Here is a 22,206-nt window from a genome sequence, read left to right on the forward strand (position 1 = left end):
ATAAGGTGATTAAAAGTATCACCATAACCCACCAACTCACATAGTCCCACTAAAAATAAACAAAATATCCACCTCATAGTGAAAATTATGAAACAGGCAAATAAAAATAACCAGTAAAAAAAAACATAAAAACAATATTCATTTTTTATTGCAAATAAAATCACAAATTCAACAAATAAAGTCAGAAACCAGCTGACAAACTAACTTGCACAACCATCATGCCAGGCGCTGCTCGCTTATTATTATTATTTATTGCATTTGTATCCCACATTTTCCCACCTTTTTGCGGGCTCAAAGTGGCTTAGGCGCACATGTTCAGCATGAGCCTTACAGTGCGCCACTGGGCACCACATTAACGTTCCCACAGCATCTGACATCAGTGCTGGTGGCGGAGTTTGCTCCCACATTCAGTACAAGCTGAAACAGTACCAAATGGAACTTACTCCCACGCTCCAATCAGATGACACACTTGTACCACAGCACAGCCTCAGTGCCAGAAGATCAGTCTCTAACACTAGAGATAGTGTGTATTGCTGGCAAACTGAAGGAGACATCAATCAAGAAACAAGCCTTGGATAATTCTTATGAGATAAATTATCACCCCCCATCCTGCTGAAGGCTTCTTGGGCTGGTGGTCTTTTCCCTCGCTGTGCCCCTAGTGCCAACTGCACCCTGGAGGCTTTCTCCCTCACTGGGCCCCTCTCCCTCGCTGGTCCTCTTTTCAGGTCTGTTGTGCCTGGCTCTGCTGCTGTGTCCTGGAACCCCCAGGGCTCCGAGAACCTGCTGTCCTCCCAAGTGCTGTCCTTCCTCTCTGGGCCCCTAGTGTATTGCATCCCCCGAGGCCTTCTCCCTCACTGGGCCTCTTGTGTCAATTGCACCCCAAGGCCTTCTCCATCGTTGGGCCTCTAATGTCGATTGAACCCATGAGGCTTTCCCCCTCACTGGGTCCCACTCCCTCACTGGGTCCCTCTCCCTCGCTGGTCCTCTTCAAGAGGAACCTCTGGGGGTTTCTCCCTGCTGAGGTTCAGGATTACCAGCCCTTAACAGGGCTCTGTGTAACTACCAATTCCACGGTTCCCTATTAGAGGGCTACCTCTGCTCCTCTCAGCGCTAGGTACTGATAGTGCACTCTGCAGGCCATTTTCTTCTGCCCTGAGCTGCACCTGTTCCCAAGGGCTGCTGCTCCTTCTCCTGCCCTGAGCTGCTCCAAAAGGCTTCCTAGCCTTGAGCCCGACTCCCAAGGGTTCCAGTTTCCTTATCTTCAGAGAAGCCTCTAAAGGTACTTTCTGTGCTGGTATTCAGATTTACCAGCCTTTATCAAGGCTCTGTAATCACCAGTTCCAAAGTTTCCCCACTAGAAAGCAATCTCTACACCCAGCCAGAACCTGTTACATTTTTACAATTTTGAAGTAATGAATTTTAAGCTTTCAAATTGTAATCAAGTATTTCAAGATATTTAATAAATAAGAGTATCTATGATTCAGTTAATATAAATAAGCACAGCATTAACTTGGGATCTCTTCTGACTCCACCACGGCTCAGCATATGGCCAAAATACTTGTGTCTTTGAGGGGTAAACATTTGTATCGTATTTTAGATTTGTGGTTAAGCATGAATGGGGGTGCTGGATGTGAAATGAAGAACAGAGGTGTGCCAACTCCCAAAATTTTGTCTTGTTTAGTTTCCTATGTCATTTAAAGAAGGGAAAATTAGGTTCTTACCTTGGTAATTTTCTTTCCTTTAGTCACAGCAGATGAATCCATTAACTGATGGGTTGTATCCGCCTACCAGCAGGTGGAGATAGAGAACACTGAAAAACCACAGTGACCCTTGGACGGCTAGCCCCCAACTGCCTTCAGTATTTGAGATTTCCAAAGCAGAGTGAACCATAAAGGTATAATAACAAACTTTCCTCACAGCGAACAAACACCCCAGAACCGGAGCAATAACCATACAAAGAAGGGACGATCTCAACCTCCTGTAGTAGAACATCATGTAGAAATTCTGAGAACTGGTTTCCAACTTCTCCCAATGAGATTTATATCTGCATGAAAGATCTGAACAAAAAACAAAAAGTCAGACAGGAGAGATCATAGATTCATCTGCTGTGACTAAAGGAAAGAAAATTACCAAGGTAAGAACCTAATTTTCCCTTCCTTGTCATCAGCAGCAGATGAATCCATTAACTGATGGGATGTACAAAAGCACTCCCCTAAATAGGGTGGGAACAGGCCACATCGCGAGCAAGCACTTGTGCTGCAAAAATAGCGTCCTGCTTCGCTGCAACATCCAGCTTGTAATGCCGGACAAATGAGAGCTGAGAAGCCCAAGTAGCTGCACTACAGATCTCTTGAAGAGAGAGTGCACCCGTTTCAGCCCATGAGGAGGAAATTGCTCTCGTGGAATGCACCTTAAACACTTCAGGCGGAGACTGACCTGAAAGCAGATACACAGAAAGAATGACTTCCTTGAGCAAACGGGCTATAGTGGCCTTAGACGCCAAGGACCTGACAACAAGACAAAAAGGCGAGCAGAAGTCCTGAAGTCATTTGACTTCTGTAGATACTGCAACAGCGCTCTGCGGACATCCAAAAGATGTAACTGCCCAAAGGAGTACGGGAACTCTTCCCTAGAAAAAGGAAGGAAGAAAAATGGGCTGGTTCAGGTGAAACGCTGAAACCACTTTAGGCAGGAAGGAAGGCACTGTACGTACCGTTACTCCGGACTCCGAGAATTGCAGAAAAGGGTCCCGACAGGACAGCGCCTGCAGCTCAGACATGCGTCTAGCCGATGTAATGGCCACCAAAAACACTGTCTTGAGAGTCACATCCTTCTCTGAAGCTCGCTTAAGCAGCTCGAAGGGCAAACACTGGAGAGCCTTCAACACCAGCCCCAGGTTCCAGACCGGACAGGACAACCAGACAGGAGGACGGAGCTGAAGCACCCCTCCGAGAAATCGGGCAATGTCCGGATGAGCAGCAAGGGACAAGCCAGCGACTTTCCCTCAACAGCATGATAATGCTGCCACTTGCACCCGCAGGGAATTGTAAGCCAGGCCTTTCTGTAAGCCCTCCTGCAAAAAGCCCAGCACTGTCGAGACTGAAGCCCGCGTGGGTGTGATCGCCTTTGAAACACCCCACGCCTCAAACTTGTGCCAGATCCAAGCATAAGCTGAGGAGATGGACCGCTTGCGGGCCTGCAAGAGAGTGGAGATGACCTTGTTAGAGTAGCCCTTGTGTCTCTCAATTGCGCCCTCTCAACACCCAAGATCAAATCGGCAGGGATCCTCCACAGACACCGGACCCGGAACCAACAGGTTCGGCACCAGGGGCAAATGAACAGGAGCGTCCACCAGCATCCGGCGGAGATCCGCATACCACAGACACCTTGGCCAATCTGGAGCGATGAGAATCACCAGACCTTGGTGCTGTCGAATCCGCAGTAGGACTCGCCCTATCAAAGGCCAAGGAGGGAACACATACAGGAGGCCCGAGGGCCAGGGTTGAGCCAGAGCATCCAACCCCGCCGAGTGATGATCTCTCCTTCTGCTGAAAAAGCGAGGTACTTTGGCGTTTGCATTTGACGCCATTAGATCCAATCCGGTAGTCCCCCATTTGGCACAAATCTGAAGAAAAACCTTCTGCCAGTTCCCATTCCGCTAGGTTGATTTGATACCTGCTGAGAAAATCGGCTTGCACGCTGCTCTGACCTGCTATGTGAGCTGCGGACAGAAGCTGCAGGTGTAGTTCAGCCCAGTGGCAAATCTGAGAGGCCTCCGCGGCCAGGGCCCTGCACTGAGTGCCTCCCTGACGATTTATGTATGCCACCACTGTCGTGTTGTCTGACATGACCCGGACAGCAAGCCCCTTCAAAGTCTTTTGAAAGGCCATAAGAGCCTGGAATATGGCCCAAGCTTTCATGGGTGTCCACAGACCTTGAGCATAGCTATCCCGGCAATGCGCTCCCCAGCCCAAAAGGCTGGCATCTCTTATCACCAGGCACCAAGAAGGAAGCGCAAGAGGCATTCCTTGGCGCAGCATCCTGTCGGAGAGCCCGGGTCGCAGGAAGCAACATTAGTCTGCGTTGATATTCCTGGGACATTTGAGACCATTGTTGAAGCAGGGCAATCTGCAAAGACTTCATATGCGCTCTTGCCCAAGGAACCACCTCCAAGGTGGCCGTCATCGACCCCAGCAGCTGGACAAAGTCCCAAGTTCGCAGGCGAGGCATCCGCAGGAGCAGCCAGACCTGATTCTGAAGCTTGCCCCGCCTTTGGTCGGGGAGAAAGACAAACCCCAAAGTCGTGTTGAACCGGACCCCCAAATACTCGAGAGACTGAGCGGGGGGTAAGGTGACTTTGGGTATATTGACCACCCAGCCTAGCACCTGCAGGACTGTAACCACTCTGCCTGTGGCAAGACGACTCTCGGTTGCCAAATCCGCTCTGATGAGCCAGTCGAGATAAGGGTGAACTCTGATACCCTCTCGCCTGAGACAGGCAGCTACAAGCACCATTACCTTGGAAAAGGTACGGGGAGCTGTGGCTAGGCTGAAAGGCAAGGCCTGAAACTGGAAATGTTTTAACACCGCAAAGCGGAAGAACCGCTGGTGTGGAGGCCAGATAGGAATGAGCAAATATGCTTCTTTTAGGTCCAGAGACGTGAGAAACTCTCCTGGCAGTACCGTCGCAATGACGGAGTACAGGGTTTCCATGCAAAAATGCCGTACACTGAAGGCCTCGTTGACTCTTCGTAAGTCAAGGATCGGTCTGAAAGACCCGCCTTTTCGAGGCACGACAAAATAAATGGAATAGCGGCCGCAGCCACGTTTGGTGGGAGGCACCGGGATCACCGCTCCGAGGTGCAGCAAGACTTGTAAGGTCTCGTCTACCGCCACCGGTTTTACGGCAGTGCCGCATCGGGACTCCACAAACACGTCTCTCTCCGAGGCACAGAATTCCAGGTGGTAACCTTCTCTGATCAGGTCCAGGACCCACTGATCCAAGGTAATCTTGGTCCACTCCTCTTTTTAGAAAGAGGGAAAGACGTCCTTCTATTGCAAGAATGGAGGAGTGGACCAGCGTCCCATCATTGTGGAGGACACCCCTGAAGTCCTGGCCTTAACCCGGCCCCTGCGGAACGTTTGTCCGAGTGAAAGGAGTTCCTCTGCTGAAAACAGGCACGTTGAGAAAACCCAGCAGAGCGCCCCGGGCGATACCTGCGAGCTTCACGGAAGCGAGGTGTGGAAGAGGAGGGAAACACAGAACCCTTGGAAGAAGGCCTCGGCCTATCCTCAGGTAACCGCTAGGGTTTAGAGTCCCCCAGGTCTTTCACAATCTTCTCCAATTCCTCTACAAATAACAGGAGGCCCCTGAAAGGGTAACCTCACCAGCCTTTGCTGGGATATGCGCCACTTTCAGAGGGGGGAATTTACCAGTCTATGTTTAGCGTGTTTCCAACGCTCGGGGGAGGAAATAACCTCTGAAGTCATCCCCGGGGCATCAACACCCGGAGGGAAGCCAGGAGGCAACGCAGTGTCAGACACCTGCGGCAGAGCTCTTTTCAGCATGAAGGCCTTATGCATCAGCAGTACAAACTCAGGGGAGAAACACTCACCCTGACCCTCTGTCCCTGAATTAGGAGAAACGGAGGTTGGAGCTCCTCTAGCAGCCTTGAAACGAGGTGTCCCCCTGCACTCAGACTCCTCTGCCACCGCAGGGGTCGAGTCATGCGGCGCTTCCAAAATGGCGCCCACTGCCAGCTCCATCGAGCAGGAAGAATCACCGTTTGCCATGCTCGTGCTAGCTCGAGTGTCTAAGGAGCATGTACCACAGTGGGAGCAGCGCTTCTCCTTCAGCAGCCATCGCCTGACTGGACGGAAATATAGCAATAAAATGGCGGCTTCGCACCAAAACTTACCCCGTTCGGAACGCTGTCTGTGGGCACCTCCCCAGAGGAGCTAGACACCACTCTCACCTCAGAAGACCGAGTCAACGAGCTCTGGTCAAGCTGCACTGAACCAGAATCTCTAGGGAAAGCCTCAGAACAGCCACGCAGTAAAAGAGCACTTTTTTTTTTTTTTTACACTGTGAGGAAAGTTGGAGGCAGGCAGCAACAGAGGGACCGGGAGGTGGGGGGAATGGGTAAGGCAGGGAAAGGGCGAACCTATATGCCTTCAAAGTGGGCACCACCAGCCACAACACCCCTGCTCAACTGGCAAAGCACAGGAGCCACCCCAGGCAGAAATCCAGGAGCTGATCAAGCTACGCCAACACCTGCTGGGAGATAGAGAAATACTGAAGGGGCTAGCCCGTCCAAGGGTCACTGTGGTTCTTCAATGTTCTCTATCTCCACCTGCTGGTAAGCAGATACAACCCATCAGTTAATGGATTCATCTGCTGCTGATGACAAGGAATTTTCTTTTTAATTTTGTTTGTTTTGGAGGCCATACTGTAAATAGTGTGCAAACTCACAAAAAAGTATGCTCTCTCCCCAATACAGGAAAACCCCCAAAATTTTCATTTCTCATCATTTCAGATTAAAAACAAAATGAAAACATGGGAAATATTGACATTTTCCACATCATTTCAAATGAATGTAGATACCTACTAAATAGAGGATCTTATCTACTAAAGAAATGAAGTACAAATATAGTCATGGCCAAGCAGAATTATCCTACACAATATCATTCTGGCTGGCAGCTAAAATATGTCTGGTAGGAATAATTGGATAGACTGGAGGCCTATTACTAAGTCTATAATCAAGATACATTTAAGACTTTTGTGTAAATATTGAAAGATCTTTGGTGCAATGAAACTAAAATTTTCTATTCAGTGAAAACATACTTCATCCAAAAGATGCTACAGTTGAAATGTGTGTATGAAAGTTAAGCCACATCAAAATTGTCGGCAAGAATATATTAGGAACAGATATTGCTTCTGAAAGTCTGCAGTAGACAACATTCATAACCTGTTCATATGTGTATCTTTAAACAGAGAATTCAATTTCAAGACCTTTTAAAGCAATTCACATAAAATTTGGGAAAGGTATCCAAACGGCCACGATCATCTGTCTACATTTACAACAAAACCAAAAATAGAACTTAATGCATTCAGTGAATCTGATTGTTATTTCTTAGACCTTTATGAAAGACACATATCTGCAACAGAGAAGGATTATGAATGATAAGCTCCAACCTGAAGGCAAACTAATTCTATTTGCATCCTTGTGCTTTAGCCGGCTCCTTTTAAATTTTCCCTTTCTCTTCTTCACTTTGGGCTTCTCTTGGTTTAACTGGAATATAATGATGTTTAATTCTCGCTCCAGGACATCAATCTCGCGTTCTGCCAGCTGCTGCTCACGCCGCTTAAGTAATTCTTCCTGAGATTTTTGCTGAAGAGCGGCTCGGGTCAGCTCATCTTCTCGTGATCGTAGCTCCTGAAAAAGAAAATGTTGCATCATATGCTGATCATAGTAAAATTAATTTTATAAATGTACTGTTATTGATTACTAGGAAAAAAGGCCCGTTTCTGGAAGAAATGAAACGAGCGCTAGCAAGGTTTTCCTCGGAGTGTGTATGTTTGAGAGAGTGTGTGTGAGTGAGTGTGTGCCAGGGTCGTCCTCCCTCATCCCTCCAAGTTCCAAGGTCGTCGTCCCCCCTCCCTCCCTCCGAGTTCCAGGGTCCATCGGTCCATCCTTCCCTCCGAGTTTATTGAGGACATCCAAATTTTGGACGTTTCTGCAATGGGCAGTTAAGGACATCCAAAATTGGATGTTTCTATGAGAAAGACGTCTTCCTCATAGAAACATCCAATTTTGGATGTCCTTAACTGCCCATTGCAGAAACGTCCAAAATTTAGACATCCTCTACTGCCCCATCACAGAAACGTCCAAATTTTGGACGTCCTCAACTACCCTGTCGCTATACCTCCGACACTCCCGGTCCGCCCTACACCGACCGATCCTAGCCCACACACAATTTCCGCCCTGCACTCACTTTCCGTTACACTCTCTCTCAGCTGTGGCCCCCCCCCCCTCATTTCCTGTTTCTGCAAGGGCGGGGCCACAGCTGAGAGAGAGAGAAGGGCCGAGCCTGCATGCGTTTTACCGCTGCTGCCATGCGCCGTAACCCTGACTTGTTAAGTGAAGATGACTTTTAAAAATCAGAGGGAGGGGGCCTGAAACTGGGAGGGAGGGAGGGGACGTGACACAGTATGTATGACACAGGTAGATACTCAGTATGAGAGAGAGAGTGTGTCCATCCTTTCAGGTCCTGCATTTGTCCTCTTTCTTTTTTTTTTTTTTTAAACTGTACCTTCTCCAACACTTTCAAAGACACAATATCATATACGGACATTGAGAGTGAGTATCTTTTAAAGTTTTCTTTTTTTAAATAAGCTGTACCTTCTATCACTTTAATGTGTGCGTGTGTGCGGCACGGGGGGGGGGTTCCTCGCTAACATTTTTATGGCAGCACAGCTGCGTGCAGGACCTTTTTTTTCCTCTCGCTGGTATGTGTGGAGATTGTTTTTGCAGCGTGGCTCTTGCAGCGTGGCTCTCGATCGTTTCGTCATTTATTCTCTGTTGTCTTTCGCTCTTGCGTCTCATCACTCATTAACCGGGAGGGCGGCTAATTCGCGAGGCAGGCAGGCAGGCTTGAGCCACTGCGGTAAGTCGGGAGGGCAGCTGTTGAGCGCATCAGTGGCGTCAGGCAGGCTCGAGCTACTTTTTTTTTTCTTTTGCTGTCAAGCTGTATGGTGGTTCAAACATGCGAGAGCCAGTTTTTTTTTTTGGGGGGGGGGTGGGGGAATGAGCTGTGAGGCATGCAGGTGTTTTGTTCTCTTTTTTTTCGCGGGTTCTGATGTCATCATAATGGCTACGGTGACGTCAGCCTGTGCTACGGAACCTCCGAAGAAGTCACAAACACAGGCAGCAAGACCCACAGAACGTTGGAGGTGAGAATTATTATATAGGATATGCTTGAAAATTCCAGTTGCACTTCTATGAAGAGAGCAAAGTTGCTCACCTGTAACAAGTATTCTCTGAAGAAAGGCAAATCAGGTACACAAATGGGCGATATTTCTGCTTCTACTGCACTTTTCCCAGCATCTTCCCTCTCTCTCAACCCTCCCCCCCCCCCCCCCCCCATATACCTTGACACACTGTATTTACTTTTAGAGGTCACCGCAGCCCCAGACCCTTCCCTCTGATGCAAATTCCTGTTTATAGCAGAGCAGGATGCATCAGAGGGAAGACACTGGGGCTAGCCACAGGTAGTGTATCAAGATACTAGCTTGAAGGAGGGTAGACTCAAGAAAAATGTCAGGAAGTAACTTTTCACGGAGAGTAGTGGATGCTTGGAATGCCCTCCCGCGGGAGGTGGTGGAGATGAAAACGGTAACGGAATTCAAACATGCGTGGGATAAACATAAAGGAATCCTGTTCAGAAGGAATGGATCCTCAGCTTAGCCGAGATTAGGTGGCAGAGCCAGTGGTGGGAGGCGGGTTGATGATTGGGAGGCAGGGATAGTGCTGGGCAGACTTATACGGTCTGTGCCCTGAAAAAGACAGGTACAAATCAAGGTAAGGTATACACAAAAAGTAGCACATGAGTTTATCTTGTTGGGCAGACTGGATGGACCGTGCAGGTCTTTTTCTGCAGTCATCTAATACGTATCTGAATTTCTGCCACTCCCAGTGACTTCTAAAAGTAAAAGACAAGAATGAAGGTAAACTGGAGCAATGGGAATTTGGGGAGGGGTGGGGGGAAAACTGAATCATGGGTGTTGGGGGGGGGGGGAGTAGAGGGAGAGATGTTGGACCACAGGTCTGGGCTTAGAGTGAACAAAGCAGTAGAGCCCGCTGGAAAAGAACTTCTACCTGATGGTACTGACAGAGCTGGATGGCAGAACAGTTCGGTGAGCAAACCAGAAGCAGCAAATGGAGCAGGGGGGAAATTCAGCAACTGAAGGCTTCAAATGCTGATGTTGTAATTCACCTAGAGACAAATGACCTGGCCAACAATAGCAAGTTCACAGCAGCGAGCATTCCAGAAGCTTGGGGAGGGAATAAATTCTTTAGTTCGCACTTTGGCTTTTTCTGAAGTAATTCCTATGTGGTAGAGGGGAAAGACTGCGCAAAACAGAGGAATTCAATAAGTGGCTTGAGTCTTGGTGTAAAAAAGGTTTTAGATACATAGGAGAATGGGGTAATGCGTGGAAAAATAACAGGCTGTACTGTAATGATGGGCTACATCTTTCTGTGATGAGAAAAAGGATCCTTGGGGAGAAATTCAAACAATATGTTTCTAGACATTTAAACTAGAGGGTGGGGGTGACAAAAGGAAAAAGGATTTCAGAAAGTCATTCCAGAATAAACATGATGGCAGAGGGAAAGGTCATGTAAATATAGTAAATCACCTGAACTCACTAAGCACATGGAAAGCTATGTGCACAAATGCTCATAGGCTAAGTAAAAAGGTTCAAGCAAGTCCTGATGTTTGAAGCAAACTTGGATATTGTTGCTATTACGGAGATGTGTTTCAACGATTCCCATGAATGGTATGTGACCGTACCGGGCTATAATCATTTTAGGAAGGATAGAGAGGGCCGAAGAGGTGGAAGAGTGGCTCTGTATGTGAGAGACAATATCAGAGCGGCTGAAAAACGGGGAACCTGGGGAAAGGAAGAAGCTTTATGGATCGTCCTGAAAATACAAGACGTAACCTGTATCCACACAGGGGTTATCTACAGACCTCCTGCGCAAACGAGAAGTTAGACAAGGATCTGATAGAAGATATTCAAAAGATTGGTGTGAAAGGGTAGGTGCTACTGTTGGGAGATTTCAATTTGTTTGACGTGGATTGGAATGTCCCGTCTGCGGAATCGGAAAGAAGTAGGGAGATTGTGGATGCCTGTCAAAGTGCCTTGCTCAGACAAATGATGACAGAACCTATGAGGGAAAGGTCGATGCTAGATCTAGTGCTCATGAATGGGGGTAGTGTTTCCAATATCCATGTGGGTGCCCACCTATGTAATAGTGATCATCACACCGTATTGTTTGATATAAGGGCGAAGGCGGATTGCAGATGCACAAAACTCAAAGAACTGGATTTCAGACATACTGATTTTGATAAAATGGGGGAATACCTGAAGGAGCTGTTGGCGTGGGAAGGCGCAGGAGATGTGGGAAAAACAGTGGTCAAAGCTAAAGGCTGCTATAAATATGGCGACTGATTTTTTGTGAGGAAAGTAAACAAAAACAAGAGAAGCAGGAAGCCTATATGGCTCTCCAAACAAGTAGCTGAAAAAATAAGAGCAAAAGAGGCTTTGTTCAAGAAATACAAAAGAACGCAATGAGAGGATCACGGAAAAGATTACTGTATTAAACTCAAAGAAGCGAAGAGGGAAATACGACTAGCAAAAGTGTGAGTGGAAGAAAAAGTGGCTAAAGATGTAAAGAGAGGTGACAAGACCTTTTTCAGATATATTGGAGAAAGAAGAAGAGATAAGAATGGAATTGCGAGACTGAAAGATAATGAGAATGGCTATGTGGAGAATGATGAAGAAAAAGAAAACGTGCTAAACAATTATTTCTCTTCGGTGTTCACGGAGGAAATTCCTGGAGAAGGACCACGGTTGGCTGCCGAAGGAACGTCTGGGAAAGGAGAATGACTAAAAAGGGAATTGTGAGACTAAAAGATACTGCGAACCGCTATGTGGAAAATGATGAAGAAAAAGCAAATTTGCTAAATAGATACTTTTGTTCTGTTTTCACAGAGGAAAATCCTGGAGAAGGACCAAGATGGACTGGAAATAGTACAATTGAGAATGAAGTGGATAGAGCACCGTTCACGGAAGAAAGTGTGTATGAACAACTTGAAAAGCTAAAGGTGGACAAAGCCATGGGACCGGATGGGATCCACCCCAGGATATTGAGGGAGCTCAGAGAGGTTTTGGCGGGTCCTCTTAAAGATTTGTTTAATATATCCTTGCAGACGGGAAAGGTTCCAAGGGATTGGAAAACGGCAGAGGTGGTCCCTCTTCACAAAAGTGGTGATAGGGAAGAAGCTGGAAACTACAGGCCGGTAAGCCTCACTTCGGTTATTGGAAAAGTAATGGAAGCGATGCTGAAGGAAAGGATAGTGAATTTCCTGGAAGCCAATAAGTTGCAAGATCCGAGACAACATGGTTTTACCAAAGGGAAATCGTACCAAACGAATCTCATTGAGTTCTTTGATTGGGTGACAGGAGAATTGAATCAGGGACGAGCTATGGACGTAATCTACTTAGATTTCAGCAAAGATTTTGACACGGTTCCCCACAGGAGGCTCTTAAATAAACTGGAGGGGCTGAAGATAGGACCTGAAGTGGTGAACTGGATTAGGAACTGGTTGACGGACAGACGACAGAGGGTGGTGGTGAATGGAATTCGCTCGGAGGAGGGAAAGGTGAGTAGTGGAGTGCCTCAGGGATCGGTGCTGGGGCCGATTCTGTTCAATATATTTGTGAGTGACATTGCCGAAGGGTTAGAAGGTAAAGTTTGCCTATTTGCGGATGATACTAAGATCTGTAACACAGTGGACACCCGGGAGGGAGTGGAAAACATGAAAAAGGATCTGAGGAAGCTAGAAGAATGGTCTAAGGTTTGGCAATTAAAATTCAATGCGAAGAAATGCAAAGTGATGCACTTAGGAAATAGAAATCCACGGGAGACGTATGTGTTAGGCAGGGAGAGTCTGATAGGTACGGGCGGAGAGAGGGATCTTGGGGTGATAGTATCTGAGGATTTGACGGCGACGAAACAGTGTGACAAGGCGGTGGCCGTAGCTAGAAGGTTGTTAGGCTGTATAGAGAGAGGTGTGACCAGCAGAAGAAAGGGGGTGTTGATGCCCCTGTATAAGTCGTTGGTGAGGCCAACCTGGAGTATTGTGTTCAGTTTTGGAGGCCGTATCTTGTTAAGGATGTAAAAAGAATTGAAGCAGTGCAAAGAAAAGCTACGAGAATGGTATGAGATTTGCGTTACAAGACGTATGAGGAGAGACTTGCTGAACTAAACATGTATACTCTGGAGGAAAGGAGTAACAGGGGTGATATGATACAGACGTTCAAATATTTGAAAGGTATTAATCCACAAACGACCCTTTTCCGGAGATGGGAAGATGGTAGAACGAGAGGACATGAAATGAGATTGAAGGGGGGCAGACTCAAGAAAAATGTCAGGAAATATTTTTTCACGGAGAGAGTAGTGGATGCTTGGAATGCCCTCCCGCGGGAGGTGGTGGAAATGAAAACGGTAACGGAATTCAAACATGCGTGGGATAAGCATAAGGGAATCCTGTGCCGAAGGAATGGATCCGCAGGAGCTTAGTCAAGATTGGGAGGCGGGGCTGGTGGTTGGAAGGCGGGGATAGTGCTGGGCAGACTTATACGGTCTGTGCCCTGAAGAGCACAGGTACAAATCAAAGTAGGGTATACACAAAAAGCAGCAAATATGAGTTACCTTGTTGGGCAGACTGGATGGACCGTGCAGGTCTTTTTCTGCCGTCATCTACTATGTTACTATGGAGTGGATACTGCGCCGTTTATGGAAGAAAGTTTATAAACAGCTTGAGAATCTGAAGGTGGACAAAGCTAAGGGGTCGAATGGGATACATCCCAGGATACTGAGGGAGCTCAGAGAGGTCCTGGCGGGACCTCTTAAAGATTTATTTAATATATCTTTAGAGATGGGAGAGGTTCCGCGGGATTGGAGACGAGTGGATGTGGTCCCTCTTCACAAAAGTGGAGACAGGGAAGAAGTGGGAAACTACAGACTGGTAAGTCTCACGTCAGTGGTAAGAAAAATCTTAATGGAGTCGCTGCTGAAAGAAAGGATAGTTACCTTTCTAGAAGCCAATAGGTTACAGGACCTGAGGCAACATGCTTTACCAAAGCCAAACGAATGTTATTGACTTCTTTGACTGAGTGACCAAAGAACTAGATGAAGGACGTGAGCTAGATGTAATCTATTTGGACATCAGCAAAGCCTTTGATACGGCCCCCCACAGAAGACTCATGAATAAGCTGAAAGGGTTGAACTTAGGACCAAAAGTAGAGAACTAGATAAGAAACTGGTTGACTGACATGTGGCAGAGGGTGGTAGTAAATGGAATCCGCTAGGAGAAAAGAAAGGTGAGCAGTGGAATTCCTCAGGGGTCAGTGCTGGGGCCTATTCTGTTTAATATATTTGTGGGGGATATTGCTGAAGGGTTGGAAGGAATGATGTGCCTTTTTTGCGGATGACACGAAAATAGTCAATAGAGTGGATACCCTGGAGGAAGTAGAAACGATGAGAAGGGATCTCCGAACGTTAGAAGAATGGTCGAGGGTCTGGCAGTTAAAATTTAATTCAAATATCAGCTGGGAACAAACAAGTTCGGTTTCTCGTTAAATGTTATTACTTAATAGTTATATAGAAATCAATTTATCATATAAGTACATAAGTACATAAGCACCGCCATACTGGGAAAAGACCAAGGGTCCATCAAGCCCAGCATCCTGTCTCCGACAGTGGCCAATCCAGGCTTCAAATCCCAGCAACCCCCCCCCCCCCCCCCCAAAAAAAAAAAAAAAAAAAAAAAATTTATAATGTTCAATGGACTTTTCCCTCAGGAATCTGTCCAAACCCCCTTTAAATTCTGTAAGACCAGCTGCTGTCACTACATGCTCCGGCAACGAGTTCCAGAGTCTAACTACACGCTGAGTAAAGAAAAACTTTCTCCTATTTGTTTTAAATCTACCATATTCTAGCTTCATCTTGTGTCCCCTGGTTTTGTTGTTGTTTGAAAGTGTAACAAACGCTTCACATCTGTCCGCTCTACTCCGCTCATTATCTAGTAGACTTCTATCATATCACCCCTCAGCCGCCTTTTCTCCAAGCTGAAGAGCCCTAACCTTCTCAGCCTTTCCTCATAGAGAAGTTGTTCCATTCCCTTTATCATTTTCATCGCCCTTCTCTAATTCCTTTATAACTTTTTTGAGATGCGGCGACTAGAACTGGACACAATACTCGAGGTACGGCTGCACCATGGAGCGATACAACGGCATTATAACATCCTCGTGTTTGTTTACCATCCCTTTCCTAATACTCAACATTCTGTGCGCTTTCTTAGCCGCGGCAGCACACTGGGAAGACGTTTTTAATGTCTTATCAACGATGACTCCCAGATCCCTTTCTAGGTCCGTAACTCCTAACGCAGAACCTTGTGAATGAATCATGTTACTCGGTGAAATAAAATAATATGTGATAGTGCTCAGTGATTAGTGCCTGTATTTCAGCTATGTAGCAGCTTATACCAGTGCACTATTGCCTATCCATCATAACATGCCTGCATGTTTCGCATAAAGCGTCTTCAGGAGAACTTATAACGTGACCTATAACAAATTTAAATAAGAGCCATATTGTATCCAGAGTTCTTAATTTATTACTATATCTGTCATCTGATAAGTCTTTCAACATAGGAAATATATTTAACTTAAATTTGTCAGAGACTGTCTGGAGAAGATCAGCAAGACCTCAGCCCCTCACTCCTCTATGGCAAAAAAACACCAGAGTATGCGCATATTCTTTTATATTCCCGCCTAGAGAACGAGATTCTACGCTTGCGCAATCGCCCACCAGTCAATAGCTTTATTGAGTCCCCTCGGGTGTGTGGTCTGCCACTTGAAGATATATTGTGCTTCTTTAATAAACTAGAAACAATGTTGCCACCCTGACAGTTGTAAAATTGAAACAAAACGTAGGTCTACTTCCTGATGTCCTGTTTCATCCCAGTGTGTTACCAGTGGTGCATCCCTCTTGTGGGTGCGTAAATTGCTCAGGTGCTCACCTATTCTCTGTTTGATCTTCCTTTTTGTCTGGCCGATATACCACTTCTCGCATGGACATTTAATGCCATAAATTCCTTGTGAGGAGTCACAGTTAGTGTAGATATGGTCTGTGACTCCTCACAAGTAATCTATGGCATTAAATGTCCATGCGAGAAGTGGTATATGCGTGCAGAGGACTACTCTGTTGTGATGAAACTTGATATAAGGTGCATGTACTACCAAGGCCTGAAGCTCACTGACCCTATGAGCTGAAATAACAGCCACCAAGAAAATGATCTTCCAGGTCAACTACTTCAGATGGCAGCAATTCAGTGGCTCAAAAGAAGCTTTCATCAGCTGAGTGAGGACGACGTTGAGATCCCATGACAGTGGTGGAGGTTTGAAAGGGGTCTTTGACAAAAGCAAACCTCTCATAAAGCGACCAACTAAAAGCTGTCCAGAGATAGGCTTACCCTCTACACGACGATGAAAAGCACTAATACAATAAGGTGAACTCTTACAGAGTTGGTCTTGAGACCAGCCTCAGACAAGTGTAAAAGGTATTCAAGCAGGGTCTGTGTAGGTCAAGAAAAAGGATCTAGGGCCTTGCTGTCACACCAGATAGCAAACCTCCTCCATTTGAAAAAGTAACACCTTTGTGGAATCTTTTCTGGAAGCAAGCAAGACTCGGGAGACACCCTGTGAAAGACCCAAGGGGGCGAATTCTATGCTCGCAACATCCAGGCCATGAGAGCCAGAGACTGGAGGTTGGGATGTAGAAGCAACCCCTCCTTCTGGGAGATGAGGGTTGGAAAACATTCCAATCTCCACAGTTCCTCTGAGGACAACTCCAGAAGAAGAGAGAACCAAATCTAACACTGCCAGAAGGGTGCAATTAGGATCATGGCGCCGCAGTCTTGCTTGAGTTTCAGCAAAGTCCTTCCCACCAGAGGTATGGGAGGATACGCATACAGAAGGCCTGTCCCCCAATGCAGGAGAAAGGCATCCAACGCTAGTCTGTTGTGGGCCTAAAGCCTGGAACAGAACTGAGGGACCTTGTCATTGATCTGAGTGGCAAAAAGATCCACCGAGGGGGTGCTCCACACTCGGAAGATCTTGCAGACTACGCCCATGTTCAGTCACTCGTGAGGTTGCATAATCCTGCTCAACCTGTCGGCCAGACTGTTGTTTACCCCTGCCAGATAAGTGGCTTGGAGAAACATGCCATGACAGCATGCCCAAAGCCACATCTGGACGGCTTCCTGACACAGAGGCCGAGATCCGGTGCCCCCCTGCTTGTTGGTGTAATACATGGCAACCTGATTGCCTATCTGAATTAAAATGATTTGGTTGGACAGTCAATCTCTGAAAGCTTTTAGAGCATTCCAGATCGCTCTTAATTCCAGGAGGTTGATCTGCAGACCTATTTCCCGAAAGGACCTGGCCCCCTGAGTGTGGAGCCCATCTACATGAGCTCCCCACCCCAGGAGAGATGCATCCGTCAGCATTTTTTGTGGCTGAGGAACTTGGAATTGTCGCCCCAAAGGCAAATTGGATCGAATCATCCACCACTGAAGAGAATTCCGAAAGTCGGTGGACAGTTGGATTACATCCTCTAGATCCCCCGCGGCTTGAAACCACTGGGAAGCTAGGGTCCATTGAGCTGATCTCATATGTAGACGTGCCATGGGCGTTACATGAACTGTGGAGGCCATGTGCCCTAGAAGTCTCAACATCTGCCGAGCCGTGACCTGCTGAAACGCTTGAACCATGGACACCAGGGACAGAAGGTTGTCCGCCCTTGCCTCGGAGAGATAAGCTCGAGCTGTCTGAGTGTTCATCAGAGCTCCAATGAATTCCAATTTTTGGATTGGGTGAGATGGGACTTGGGATAATTTATGATGAACCCGAGTAGCTCCAGCACCTGAATAGTCATTCGCCTGGAATCCAGAGCACCTTCCTTCGAGGTGCTCTTCACCAGCCAATCGTCGAGATAAGGAAACACATGAACTCCTAGTCTGCATAGAGACGCTGCGACTACAGCTACGCATTTTGTAAACACTCTGGGGGCAGACGCCAGGTCAAAAGGCAGTACATGGTACTCAAAGTGCTCGGTTCCCAGCCAAAATTGAAGATACTTCCTGTGAGCTGGAAGTATCGAGATGTGCGTGTAAGCATCCTTCAAGTCCAGAGAGCATAGCCAATCATTCTCCTGGATCATGGAAAGAAGGGTGCCCAGGGAAGACATCCTGAACTTTTCTCAGAAAAGAAATTTGTTCAGGGCCCTTAGGTCCAGGATGGGATGCATTCCCCCTGTTTTCTTTTGCACAAGGAAGTACCTGGAATAGAATCCCAGCCCTTCCTCCCCTGGTGGAACGGGTTCGACTGCTTGGGCCTTTAGAAGGGCGGAGAGTTCCTCTGCAAGTACCTGCTTGGGCTGGGTGCTGTAGGACTGAGCTCCCGGTGGGCAATTTGGAGGCTTGGATTCCAGATTAAGGGTGTATCCGGACTATTTGAAGAACCCACCGGTTGGAGGTTATAAGAGACCACCTGTGGTGAAAAAACATTAACCTCCCTTCAACCGGCAAGTCGTCCGGTATGGACACGTTTACTGAGGCTATGCTGAACAGGAGCCAGTCAAAAGTCCATCCCTTGCTTTTGCTGGGGAGCCGCAGTGGTCTTAGGTGCACGCTGTTGATGAGAACAAGCGCGCTGGAACAGAACCTGGGCAGGCTGCCGAGAAGCAGGAGTGTACCTATGCCTAGCGTAGGAATAGGGAGCACTCCTCTTCCCTCCAAAAAACCTCCTACATGAGGAGGTAGTAGCAGAAGATGCCCAGTGTGAGAGAGAATCCATAGCATCATTATGCTTCTTGATTTGGTCAACTAGATCCTCTACTTTCTCACCAAAAAGGTTATCCCCCGGCAAGAAACATCTGCCATCCGCTGCTGGACTGAATGATCCAGGTCAGAGACACACAGCCATGACAGTCTACGCATCGACCCTGGATGCCACATCAAAAGTGTCGAACGTACCCCTGGTCAGGAATTTTCGATACGCCTTCTGCAGTCTGACCGCCTGGCGAAAAGGCTCGGCCTGCTTCAAAGGGAGTGCATTGACCAAGCTGGACAGTTGCCTCACCGAGTTCCGCAAGTGGACACTCGTGAAGAGCTGGTAAGTCTGGATCTTGGCAGCGAGCATAGCGGCCTGATACGTCTTCCTCCCAAAAGAGTCCAAGATTCTAGATTCTCTGCCTGGGGGCGCCGAAGCATAGTCCCTAGTGCTCTTGGCTCTTTTGAGGGTGGAGTCCACCACCATCGAATTGTTAGGTAACAGACCTCATCAAACCAGGTTCACCGTGGATCCGATATTGGGATTCAGCTTTTTTCGGGATCATGGGATTAGACAGAGGGAACGACCAGTTTCGCATAAGGACTTCCTTTAGTACATTATGCAAAGGAGCCATTGCAGCCTCTCTTAAGCGGAGAAGGATAATCCAGGACCTCAAGCATCTCAGCCCTGGGCTCATCCTCAACCTCCATAGGGAAGGGAATAGCCACAGCCATTTCCCGGACAAAGGAGGTAAAAGAAAGACTCTCCAGAGGAGAAAGTCTCCTTTCTGGTGGAGAGGAAGGATCAGAGGGAATCCCATAGGACTCGTCAGAAGAAAGTACCTGGGTTCTTCCTTGTCCTCCCATGAACGCTCATCTTCAGTATCGGACAAGACATCCCTCAGAGCAGTTTGAAACGGAGCCTGCCTCGACGCAGAGGAGCGACGTCCTCAATGGCGGTGTCGAGAAGTCGACACCCGCCTGGACTGCAGTGAAGCTTCCGCCACCGACGTCGAAGGGGAGTCGACCTGGGTGGCAGCCGACACCGATGCCACAGGCGGCAACGAGGTCAGGGACCTCACTACAGGCGAAGGGCCAGATGCCGCTGCAGCAGACAGTACGGAAGGCGCAAGCACCCCTGACTCTGAAGCCGACTGGTGCAGGAATCCTTCCAGCTCGTCGAGAGCTGCCATTAGACAAGGCTGCGGGGTCGGTAAAGGAGCAGATGGCAGAATCTGTCGAGGTTCAAGGCTGCCAGAAGAACAACGCATTGGCACCTCCTGAATAGAGGGGGAGCGCTCCTCTTGGCGCTGACGCTTCTCGGGTGCCGATTCCCTCGACGCCCTGGAGCTCCCGGCACCGTGTGTCAAAGGAGAACGATGACGGTGCTTCTTCGCCTTCGCTCGACGCCAGTCATCGAGACTCCTTGGTGATGAGGAGGACATGGAATCCTCACGCCTCCTCGGGGCCAGGTCCGACAAAGGTCGGTCCCGGGGGCCTGCGTAACAGGAGGCGTCGAGGCAGGTGGAGACCCATTCGATGTCTCACTGCTCCCAGAGCGAATTGGTCTTTCAGCAGTCATTACCTATACTCCCGACGCCACCGGCCTCATTATCAATGTCAATGTCGAAGGACAGGACAGAGCCCCAAAAAGCTTTTCTCGTTGGGATTCTCGAGACGCTTGGGTCCGTTTCTTCATAAGACGACACAGACTGCAAGCGGATGGGCTATGGTCGGTCCCAAGGCACTGGATACACCAGGCGTGGGTATTAGTACCTGAGATGGTCCGGTTGTACTGAGACATGGAAGGAAAAACGGCTTCGCAGAAATCAAAAGATGCGATTGTGCCTGATACAATAAAAAGGGCACAAAAATAAGGGAATAATCCGACCATGCGGCCTAAAAAGCGGCCACAACAAAAAACAAAGGAAACTTGAAAGGGGACAAACTAAAAGTACACTACGGGAACTTTATTTTTGTGATGACAATAATAATAAAATAAAGAAAAATTAGTAGAAAATATCGAAAACTTGAAGACTCTTTCCTGGGCCTGAGAGGAGCGCAGAAAAAAACTACCGCACCTCAATGTGGAGAAAAGAAAACTGAGGAGGCATGCTCACGCGGCGGGCGGGAAATCAGTCCGCGCACGCGCACCAGAAGACTGGCAAAACTTCGTTTATATTTTGCTTGCAAAATGCCGATTCCTGGGCCGACGCAGACTTCGACCCACATGTGAGAACAAGCAGCCCGCTTGTCCTCGGAGAAAAATCAGTTTCTGCAATTAAAGAGATAGTGAGACTGGTGGGGAAATGGAAAAACAAAAAGGGTGTTAATGAAGCTGCCATGGCTCTTACATTGTGAGCAGTTACCTGGTCATGAAGGGTCAAGCCCGGCCTGAGCATACATGTAGGAGATACAGTCAGCAAGCCAAGTTAAGATTGTACGTTTGGTGATTGCTATCCCTAATCTGTTAGAGAAGGACACAAAGCTGGGAGGACCTCTGATGAGGTTTTGTACGTTCTATATAGTACTCTAGAGCATGCTTGCAGTCTATGGTATACAGTGCTGCTTCTCCAGGATTGCAGTGTGGCTTAAGGTAGTACAATGGATTGGATGGGATGGAACTCCAATGACACTTTAGGAATGAATTTGAGGTGGGTTTGGACTACAACCCTGTTATGGTAGAACCTGGTATAAGAAGGATCTGCTACAAGGACTTGAAGCTTGCTGACTACTAAGCTATTAAGGAATTTCAGAGAACAGGAACAAAGTACTTCAAATGGAAGTTTCATGAGAGCTGTCAGAATAACTTTCAGATCCCACGCCAATGGAGGCAGTTTAATAGGAAATTTGGTATGAAACAAGCCTTTCATGAATCCAATTAAGGGATGAACTGAAACTGGTTTATCATCAAATTTAGAATGAGAAATACTGATAGAACTCAAATGCACTCTCATTGAGTTAATTTTGAGGCCAGAATACAAAAGGTGGAGAAAATAGGCTCGCTTGCTCTGACCGCACACCAGAGAGAAAATCTTTTCCACTTTACATGGTAACATTTTCACGTAGGTGGTTTTCTACAGGCTGGGAGTATCCTAGAGACTGCACCAAGAAGATTTAAGGAACATAAATCAAACAGTGAGGGTATGGATGAGGGATCCTTCATTCTGTGTTATTAGGGTTAGAAAAGAATCCAATTTCAATGGTTTCTTGGATGATAATTCTAGGAGAAGACAATCAGATTTTGATGTGGCCAATAGGGAGCTATTACAATCATGGTCCCTTGTTCTTGATGCAGTTTGACAAGAGTTCTCCCGATGAGAGGTAGTGGAGGAAAAGCGTATAGAAGGTCTGTTCCCCAGTGAAGTAAGAAGGTGTCTGGGACTGTACGGTTAGGAGTATACAGACGGGAACAAAAGCTAAGAGGTCTATTGTTGACTACTGGAATATTCAATGAACTACAAAGGTGTTGAGGGACCCATTTATGAGGTTGAAGGACCCTGCTCAGTTTGTTTGATACAGCATTCT

General features: G+C 47.4%; 1 protein-coding gene across 1 annotated transcript in view; it reads right to left on the reverse strand.

Annotated features, from left to right (window-relative positions):
* Positions 1–22,206, reverse strand: part of MAP3K21 (mitogen-activated protein kinase kinase kinase 21) — a 451,782-nt gene that overhangs the window by 225,271 nt on the left and 204,305 nt on the right. The window contains exon 5 of the mRNA XM_030198129.1: positions 7,196–7,436. Within this exon, the coding sequence (XP_030053989.1) occupies positions 7,196–7,436 (241 nt within the window). The remainder of the gene's footprint in view (positions 1–7,195; positions 7,437–22,206) is intronic.

This window comes from Microcaecilia unicolor, chromosome 3 (assembly GCF_901765095.1).
Source record: "Microcaecilia unicolor chromosome 3, aMicUni1.1, whole genome shotgun sequence".
Lineage (NCBI taxonomy): Eukaryota > Metazoa > Chordata > Amphibia > Gymnophiona > Siphonopidae > Microcaecilia > Microcaecilia unicolor.